Source organism: Pistacia vera, unplaced genomic scaffold (genome assembly GCF_008641045.1).
Source record: "Pistacia vera cultivar Batoury unplaced genomic scaffold, PisVer_v2 Contig609, whole genome shotgun sequence".
NCBI classification, from domain to species: Eukaryota; Viridiplantae; Streptophyta; class Magnoliopsida; order Sapindales; family Anacardiaceae; genus Pistacia; species Pistacia vera.
The window spans coordinates 154,014-163,523 of NW_022196456.1; the positions used below are offsets into that span (position 1 = coordinate 154,014).

General features: G+C 35.1%; 1 protein-coding gene across 4 annotated transcripts; it reads right to left on the minus strand.

Moving 5' to 3' along the window:
• Positions 1-354: 354 nt before the first annotated feature.
• On the minus strand, positions 355-9,177 carry LOC116110656 (protein DA1-like). 4 transcript variants are annotated; one of them, XM_031396877.1, is made up of 13 exons: positions 8,892-9,177; positions 8,716-8,733; positions 7,813-7,964; positions 7,531-7,621; positions 6,963-7,098; positions 6,431-6,551; positions 6,207-6,290; positions 2,864-2,983; positions 2,524-2,736; positions 2,011-2,073; positions 1,798-1,916; positions 1,050-1,108; positions 355-867 (listed from the first exon to the last, which is right to left on the minus strand). In XM_031396877.1, the coding sequence occupies exons 3-13, from the start codon at positions 7,921-7,923 to the stop codon at positions 560-562; spliced, it is 1,425 nt and encodes a 474-aa protein (XP_031252737.1). In that variant the 5' UTR covers positions 7,924-7,964; positions 8,716-8,733; positions 8,892-9,177; the 3' UTR covers positions 355-559. The 4 variants fall into 4 exon arrangements, with proteins under 4 accessions (XP_031252737.1, XP_031252735.1, XP_031252736.1 ...); XM_031396875.1 differs by lacking the exons at positions 6,207-6,290; positions 6,431-6,551; positions 6,963-7,098; ... (2 more) ...; positions 8,716-8,733; positions 8,892-9,177 and adding exons at positions 3,419-3,502; positions 3,643-3,763; positions 4,175-4,310; ... (2 more) ...; positions 5,928-5,945; positions 6,104-6,188; XM_031396876.1 differs by lacking the exon at positions 8,892-9,177 and having other exon boundaries at positions 8,716-8,862.
• Positions 9,178-9,510: the final 333 nt, after the last annotated feature.

Genomic DNA, 9,510 nt, shown 5'->3' on the forward strand with positions numbered 1-9,510 from the left:
CTTTCTATATTATCAATAGTAATTTTTATTAGTTTTAGAAGATAACCAAATCTTATATTACTTGACAACCAAATATGATAATCAAGTAATATAAGTTAACATTACCTCAATTATCCCCAACCAAACACACGTTAATATTTTTCAGAGCAAACTGTCTGGTACTTTTGATGATGAAATATCAAATACGTTAGTAAACTAAAGTCAAGTTTGTTAATCATGTAGATTTATAATCGAAAAATCTGATGAATTATAGGTTAGTGCAAAAACTTGTACACGCTCCAAATAGTTGTGATTAAAACAACAAATGTTTGAAAAATCACCTCCGGGAATATTTGATAAATTATAGGAGTTAGATGAAGATTAAAATTGAACTTTTATATAATTAAAAGAATCAAAATCACGTATGCGGTGGCAACAACATAGCCACAGGGCGCAAAAATCAGTAACTCTTAAGAAACTAATCTACAGAGTTTTGATTCCTACATGCTAGGGCCTCGGTTCAACTGTGTCAAAAGAAAAAAGAAGCAGAGTTGAAAGAATGTTGGATACTTGTACAAGTTCAGTATGGAAATCTCCCAGTCATGCGGATATGATCCAGGGTCCTTCCAAGCCCATATTTATTTACTGCCACCTGCCCTGCTCTGAATCCATCTCCATACACTGGGGAAGCGTCTGATACGATCTGGTGCTTAAAAAATTCTCCTAGCTTTCTCTCAAATTTCGATCTTGTCTGCCTCCTTGAATTTTTGGAGGATGAGGTTGATGCAACATTATTGCCTGAACTGGACCTGAGCTGGGCATCTAACCACATGTGTGCTAAAACCTGACAAATGCCTTCCTCAACATCTTGATTCAGAGTACGGAAACCTTATAAACAAACAATATATAAATATTAGTGTCTCCACAAGGCATCAAAAGAAAACATCCAAGGTCTTCATATTTCGGTATCATTTGATTGATTGAATGAACTGTGAAGTAAATATGAGGCACAAAATAAAAAATAAATAAATAGACGCATTTTAAATTCCATGAGATGGGATAAAAAGTACCTTGAAGTCGCATCCAAGCATGCATCATCTCATGGGCTAGGATTGACCCGGTAAGTAATCTGTGTAAACAGAAATTTCCAATCGCAGATCAAACACCCAGCCAATAATTACAATTGCAAAAACTCGTACATCTCATGACTAGATAAAAAATTGCAGAACTAATGCAGCAAGGTCGAACACATAAAAGGAAAGAGAAATGTGGAAATGCACGAGATGTAAAACGGTTTTACAAATTAGCTTTCATCTCATATCAACAATTAAGATTGACAAGCATGTAATAGTGTGCAGGAGCACGTGCGTGTGCTGTGTGTGGGTGGGTGCCTGGCTGGGATTAGATTTTTCCTTTAATGACTCTTAACAACCTATTTGCAGCTAACCATGGCAAGAAGTACGATAGCATCATCCAACAAAATAAAGTAGGCCATTCAAACTGTCACTCCATTTTAGTATTAGGGGGCATAGACAAATAGAAAATGTAACATCATCTCATGCAATCAAAATACCAAGTAATAGAAGTTCCTTTCTGTAGGCCCATAACATTTCATGTCTACCAGATATGAATCTCCCATTATCTCATCAAGCGAACTGTTATTGCCATCACAACCCTTTTATTCCCAATTCCACAACATTTAAGAATTAGAAGTACATTTTTTTTTTTTTAATATTTTAAATTATTTGTACATTCTCGAGTGTTGTGCAGATCACCTACCTTCTACTACAAATTCTAAAGAGAGTTAAATTACAATACCTTGGAAGGCCATACAGAATCAGAATTGCAGTCACCTCACAGCGTCGTGACAGTTTGTACGGCTCTGTTATCATTTCCATGGGTATGCTTCCTGGCCCAAGCCTTGTTCGCCTTCGAATCTGGAGATTTTCAGGTTTTATTATTAAACCTCGGACCAATTTATATATATAAAGTCCAGTTCACCAAAGAAAGCAAAAGATATAAAATTCTTACTGTGCTGATAGTTTGTTCCTCAGAAAGGCAGAGCCCTCTGGTCTCCGGCATGTGATAATGGCCCTAGCCAATACAAAAAAGAATGTCCAGTTATAAAATTTACAGAAGAAACAAAAATTGTTAACAAATAGCTAATCTACAATGACAAAGAGTACAAAAACACATAATAAAACAATTCATGTGCAAGCGCATATCTGTTGGTTTGTTTCTCTGAATTTAATGTATCAGCATAATTTAATCATGTTGATTTTGTATGGGCGTGAAGTACAAACAGAACAATATATAATTAAAGAGACTTATTACAATGTACTAGTTATATGTCAAACAGTATGATTTACTAGATCAATTACAAATTCTAGGAAAAGATAAGGTAAGCCGATTTTAAAATGCTTAAGCAGTATAAGAAGTAAGCACAGGTCTGCTGTCAACAATATAAGATATGCCAACCATGACTATTCAAAATTATCCTACATGTCACAGTGATAAGAAGAGTTTAAGACTTTCTCTGCATACATTCTTTTCTCCCTCTCTGGCTTCATTTAATGCTTGCCTTTCAACCAAGAGTAGTGGAACTTGCTGCTCCAATTTCATATTTAAGCCTTCATAAAATTCTTGTATATCAAGATAAAGGGGTTGGCATGCATTGGTATCCATGATTGAAGAGTCTAGACACTCTAGGCAGAGCCTCCGTCCATCATTAAGGGCAACGTATCCAGTTTCGCGTGGCTGCATATTATGCACAGATGTATCATGCGACAAGTTTCTTATCAGAAAAATCACAAGCACATGCTTCCCTTTAAATGCTAACAGAACCTGTTCTGAATGAAGATGCATATATTTCACTCAGACTGACCTCCATTCGTTCACAGCTGCAGCATCTTGGAGTGCCATCATGTTCATGAGAAGGGCAGTACTTCTGGGACCAAAAAGGGTGTGCCCTATACTCAATAAGACCAGCAGGGTTTGTTGGGATCTGTCAAAAAAAAATATAATCCAGAAAGACCAATGGATGATGAGTGATATATACAGAGAGAAGTGCATTTACATGTCTTAAATTTAACATCTCAAAAAAAGGTAAAATCAGAACTTGAATATGAAGTGCATAAATGAGGCTTTCATAATTTCCATGAATCTTATGATGAAATATCCCAATTGTTGCTTATGAGGTCAAAAACCATCATTATTCTATAACAAGATGATTTCTATTATGAACACATGCATTGCAACTGACATTGAAATACAATTCTACATCAAAAAAATTAGCTGAGAACTTGGTTGCTAGTAGGGATCTTCACATATATCTGCAATCTGTTCTTCCATTGGCCATTTCTAAGATATTAGAAGGACAAACAACTTAAAACAAAATAATAATAAACAGAATATTTTCTTCGTAATGAGACAAACTTACAAAATGCTTGCAAACATCACATTTTGGATGGTACTGCTCCTTGTAGCAAAATTTATGATAAGGGTAATTCCCAGACATAGAAAACTACAGGAAAATGAACAAAAGAAACATTAGACACCATACATCACATACTATAAGAAACCTACCAAAAAAACATAAATAGAAAAACAATAATCAGTCAGAAAACAAGTACTTTAGGATACAATTAAGGCTAAACTTTTCACCTCAATATCAGAAATTGGTAGCTGACAAGCATGGCAACGGAAACATTCTGGATGCCAATATGCATTAAGGCAATTCAGAAATCGTCCTTGACCAATCTCAGCATTGCAACCAGCACAGATCCTACCCAAGAAAGATATTCTTTAATCATTTTTCTCGCATAAGTGTCTGAAGGAGATAGCAGTGAATAGGAAAGGAGTGGAGCTCCACAGGAAATTTAGGATACAACAGCAGACAGTACCAAGTCAGGAACAGTTGAGGCCAAAAAAAGCAACCACATTATCCCTCACAAACATCCTTTTCACCTAGAAGGGTTTTGGATCAAATTTTTCAAAATCTAAATCCCGGGTTCAAGTTTCATAACTGGCACACTCATGCAAAGAATCGTTTACTTATTTTTTCCCCAAAATACAAAGCCTATCAGCAATTAGGACCCTTTCTAAAATCACTCATCCATAAGTGCAAAACCAAGGTGCATCAGATTTACTGGTATTAGAATGAGCTAATGTAATTGATCACATAACTCAAACATACCTGTACCCTGTTGGAAATTGGAGTGGCATGGGGAGATACGGATGTCCATTTCCATACCTAGGAGGAGATTCAAAGTTCAAGCTTTCTTGTATAGCTCTTGCAAGTTGTTCATCCTCTTCCAATTGAGATCCCCTGTCTATTCAAAGTATTGTAAAAAAATTAATAAATTAAACTGTAGCACATTCAATTGTAAAAATATAGAAATTACTCAACATAGTTGCCTAATGCCAATATGCTGGCCATATTATATACATCCAATGTTTGGCAAACTAACAACCCATAAAAGTAATTTCCAAAATAGGAATGAAGAAAATGCAAATAAATTATATTCCCATAGACTATGATTGCTCAACAAATTTGATGAAGCGGTGATGCATGGCACAGACTGAGTTCAACATATTGTCACCAGAAACAGATGGAATGCAGTGATTGGGCCTTTTAATTTCTTAATACAACTGGAAGTTCTTCCTCAGTTATTTCCAGTCACAGGATCCAGAGAAAAGAGAAAATGTACATCCTTATAACAGACGAGAGCACTTATAATAACATGTAATGCCCATATACTCACCGATCACCGTTTCTCCTTTTTGACTTTCTTCTACGAGGGATAGTGCAATGGCACGATCTATATCTTCATTCTCTTGCTCGGACCACACATCCTAAATTTGAGATTCCCGAAAAGTTATATGTTGAGTAAGAACATATCAGACATCTAAGTATCTAACTAGCCGAAGCAGTAAAGAGATATTACTAGATGCAAGAAGCATACATAAGCACAATGAAAGGACAATTAAATCCCATCTGAAAGATTATAAGTATGAGATGTAAAAGAAGGAATGTATGTACTTACCCCTGAAGTTGAAGGTGCATAGGAATTTGGCTCCTCTCCATGATTACCACGATAATGCCCTTCCGAAATTCTGTGGCTGGAGCCTTTAAAAAATTTGTTAAGCCAACCCATAATGTATAATGTTATCTGCCCATAGTCAATGAAGTTTTTACCTGTTCATGAAGAAAATCAACAAAATAAAAGAAATGAACAGAAACGAAGGACTAAACCCTTGAATATTTCCGATAAGTCTAAATGATCACCACAACCTTTAAACCTAAACCTAAAACCAAAATGCTTGTCAATTATTGAAAACCATCAAATTTTTTTTTTTTTATACATTTGAAAATTAAAGAATGATAATTAACTCATGGGACCGAGAAAACATCAGAAATTTTCCATCAGATGAACATAGAAAAATCAAGCTCAGATAGCATAAGAAGAAAAAAGTTGAAGGCAAAAAATCTCAGGCAAGCCATCCATGTCTATGAAACTAAAGTCAAATTTAGTTAGAACGATTGAGAAAAGTAAACACCATCAAAATATAGACATACATAGAGCTATAGGGCTATCATAACTGGAGTATACTTTCCATACATTTAGACAATCTAAATTTCATATCCATTTCATGCACAGTCAATTCCCACATTGGAGTAGGGCATTTCTCTTGATAAGCATAAGAAAACAAAACTCTAAAAATAAAATAAATACAGCACCCACCAGGCATTGTGTTGCCCAGAAGGTTAGAGCCACAAAGGAGTGAAAAAAGATCAATAAGTTGTCACAAGCTCAAGATTATATATGAGATAGAAGACAGAGATTCTTCCAGCTCACCATGCCAACAAATTCATGACATGTAGCGTTTTGTTACAGGCTCTAAAGATAAAAAGATTTAAGAATCAAAATAGTGGGAAAATGACTCACCTCTGACAAATCAAGAACCTGGAACAATGGTAGAAGCAGAACACACCCAGATCAGATAAAGATCCAATTCCCTCAAAAGGCCAAATTTACAGTCTCACAAAGGAAGATAGATATTCTTCAAAAAAAAAAAAAATAATAAAAAATAAAAAAAACTATATATTCAGAAGAGGAGAGACCCTTTTTGCTTTTAAACGCTTTCAATCCAAAGCGGGTTAGAATCTATCAGAGCAACAAAAATGTTATCAAAAATAAATGGAAGATGATTCAGAATGACTTTACAAAATGCTTGCAAACATCACATTTTGGATGGTACTGCTCCTTGTAGCAAAATTTATGATAAGGGTAATTCCCAGACATAGAAAACTACAGGAAAATGAACAAAAGAAACATTAGACACCATACATCACATACTATAAGAAACCTACCAAAAAAACATAAATAGAAAAACAATAATCAGTCAGAAAACAAGTACTTTAGGATACAATTAAGGCTAAACTTTTCACCTCAATATCAGAAATTGGTAGCTGACAAGCATGGCAACGGAAACATTCTGGATGCCAATATGCATTAAGGCAATTCAGAAATCGTCCTTGACCAATCTCAGCATTGCAACCAGCACAGATCCTACCCAAGAAAGATATTCTTTAATCATTTTTCTCGCATAAGTGTCTGAAGGAGATAGCAGTGAATAGGAAAGGAGTGGAGCTCCACAGGAAATTTAGGATACAACAGCAGACAGTACCAAGTCAGGAACAGTTGAGGCCAAAAAAAGCAACCACATTATCCCTCACAAACATCCTTTTCACCTAGAAGGGTTTTGGATCAAATTTTTCAAAATCTAAATCCCGGGTTCAAGTTTCATAACTGGCACACTCATGCAAAGAATCGTTTACTTATTTTTTCCCCAAAATACAAAGCCTATCAGCAATTAGGACCCTTTCTAAAATCACTCATCCATAAGTGCAAAACCAAGGTGCATCAGATTTACTGGTATTAGAATGAGCTAATGTAATTGATCACATAACTCAAACATACCTGTACCCTGTTGGAAATTGGAGTGGCATGGGGAGATACGGATGTCCATTTCCATACCTAGGAGGAGATTCAAAGTTCAAGCTTTCTTGTATAGCTCTTGCAAGTTGTTCATCCTCTTCCAATTGAGATCCCCTGTCTATTCAAAGTATTGTAAAAAAATTAATAAATTAAACTGTAGCACATTCAATTGTAAAAATATAGAAATTACTCAACATAGTTGCCTAATGCCAATATGCTGGCCATATTATATACATCCAATGTTTGGCAAACTAACAACCCATAAAAGTAATTTCCAAAATAGGAATGAAGAAAATGCAAATAAATTATATTCCCATAGACTATGATTGCTCAACAAATTTGATGAAGCGGTGATGCATGGCACAGACTGAGTTCAACATATTGTCACCAGAAACAGATGGAATGCAGTGATTGGGCCTTTTAATTTCTTAATACAACTGGAAGTTCTTCCTCAGTTATTTCCAGTCACAGGATCCAGAGAAAAGAGAAAATGTACATCCTTATAACAGACGAGAGCACTTATAATAACATGTAATGCCCATATACTCACCGATCACCGTTTCTCCTTTTTGACTTTCTTCTACGAGGGATAGTGCAATGGCACGATCTATATCTTCATTCTCTTGCTCGGACCACACATCCTAAATTTGAGATTCCCGAAAAGTTATATGTTGAGTAAGAACATATCAGACATCTAAGTATCTAACTAGCCGAAGCAGTAAAGAGATATTACTAGATGCAAGAAGCATACATAAGCACAATGAAAGGACAATTAAATCCCATCTGAAAGATTATAAGTATGAGATGTAAAAGAAGGAATGTATGTACTTACCCCTGAAGTTGAAGGTGCATAGGAATTTGGCTCCTCTCCATGATTACCACGATAATGCCCTTCCGAAATTCTGTGGCTGGAGCCTTTAAAAAATTTGTTAAGCCAACCCATAATGTATAATGTTATCTGCCCATAGTCAATGAAGTTTTTACCTGTTCATGAAGAAAATCAACAAAATAAAAGAAATGAACAGAAACGAAGGACTAAACCCTTGAATATTTCCGATAAGTCTAAATGATCACCACAACCTTTAAACCTAAACCTAAAACCAAAATGCTTGTCAATTATTGAAAACCATCAAATTTTTTTTTTTTTATACATTTGAAAATTAAAGAATGATAATTAACTCATGGGACCGAGAAAACATCAGAAATTTTCCATCAGATGAACATAGAAAAATCAAGCTCAGATAGCATAAGAAGAAAAAAGTTGAAGGCAAAAAATCTCAGGCAAGCCATCCATGTCTATGAAACTAAAGTCAAATTTAGTTAGAACGATTGAGAAAAGTAAACACCATCAAAATATAGACATACATAGAGCTATAGGGCTATCATAACTGGAGTATACTTTCCATACATTTAGACAATCTAAATTTCATATCCATTTCATGCACAGTCAATTCCCACATTGGAGTAGGGCATTTCTCTTGATAAGCATAAGAAAACAAAACTCTAAAAATAAAATAAATACAGCACCCACCAGGCATTGTGTTGCCCAGAAGGTTAGAGCCACAAAGGAGTGAAAAAAGATCAATAAGTTGTCACAAGCTCAAGATTATATATGAGATAGAAGACAGAGATTCTTCCAGCTCACCATGCCAACAAATTCATGACATGTAGCGTTTTGTTACAGGCTCTAAAGATAAAAAGATTTAAGAATCAAAATAGTGGGAAAATGACTCACCTCTGACAAATCAAGAACCTGGAACAATGGTAGAAGCAGAACACACCCAGATCAGATAAAGATCCAATTCCCTCAAAAGGCCAAATTTACAGTCTCACAAAGGAAGATAGATATTCTTCAAAAAAAAAAAAAATAATAAAAAATAAAAAAAACTATATATTCAGAAGAGGAGAGACCCTTTTTGCTTTTAAACGCTTTCAATCCAAAGCGGGTTAGAATCTATCAGAGCAACAAAAATGTTATCAAAAATAAATGGAAGATGATTCAGAATGACTAGAAGAGAAGGCAAATACGCAAAAAGAATGGCGGTGTACTTGAATTGTAAGCCAATTCAAAGTCAAATTATTAGAAAACGTAAAAACATAAACGGATAGTTGTGTTGATAACCCAAAAGGGATTGACGAAGAATCATCAAACCCAATTGGGTTTTGACTAAATTTTCCTATAATTTGGAAGGCATGTGGGGTCCTCCTAATTCTTCAACAAGAAGGCCCCAACAAAGGTTCTTTGAGGAAAGCGATTTTCTTTTTTTTCCTTTTTTATCTTTTTGTTTTTGGTAGTATTTTATGCAAAGATGGCTTGAGTCGTTCAAATTGAGCCAGTTGACGTGGGGGGTTTAAAGTTAAAAGGCACCGAAAACAGGATGAAAAGTTCGAAGTTGTGCACGATCATTAACAGTTTGAACTACAAGTCTCTTGCTGTGTCTGTAATCTCTATGTTTCAAAATCAAAAGTTGAACCGTTCGCTAAAGATTCCAATGCTATCAAGCTTTAATCTTGTACTAATAACTATCTT

Coding starts and splice junctions, on each gene's coding strand:
- LOC116110656 (XM_031396877.1), bottom strand. CDS start 7,923: ATGGGTTGGCTTAACAAATTTTTTAAAGGCTCCAGCCACAGAATTTCG. Junction 2,737..2,863: donor GCAGCTGTGAACGAATGGAG/GTCAGTCTGAGT, acceptor CATAATATGCAG/CCACGCGAAACTGGATACGT. Junction 2,074..2,523: donor CCAGAGAGGGAGAAAAGAAT/GTATGCAGAGAA, acceptor TGTATTGGCTAG/GGCCATTATCACATGCCGGA.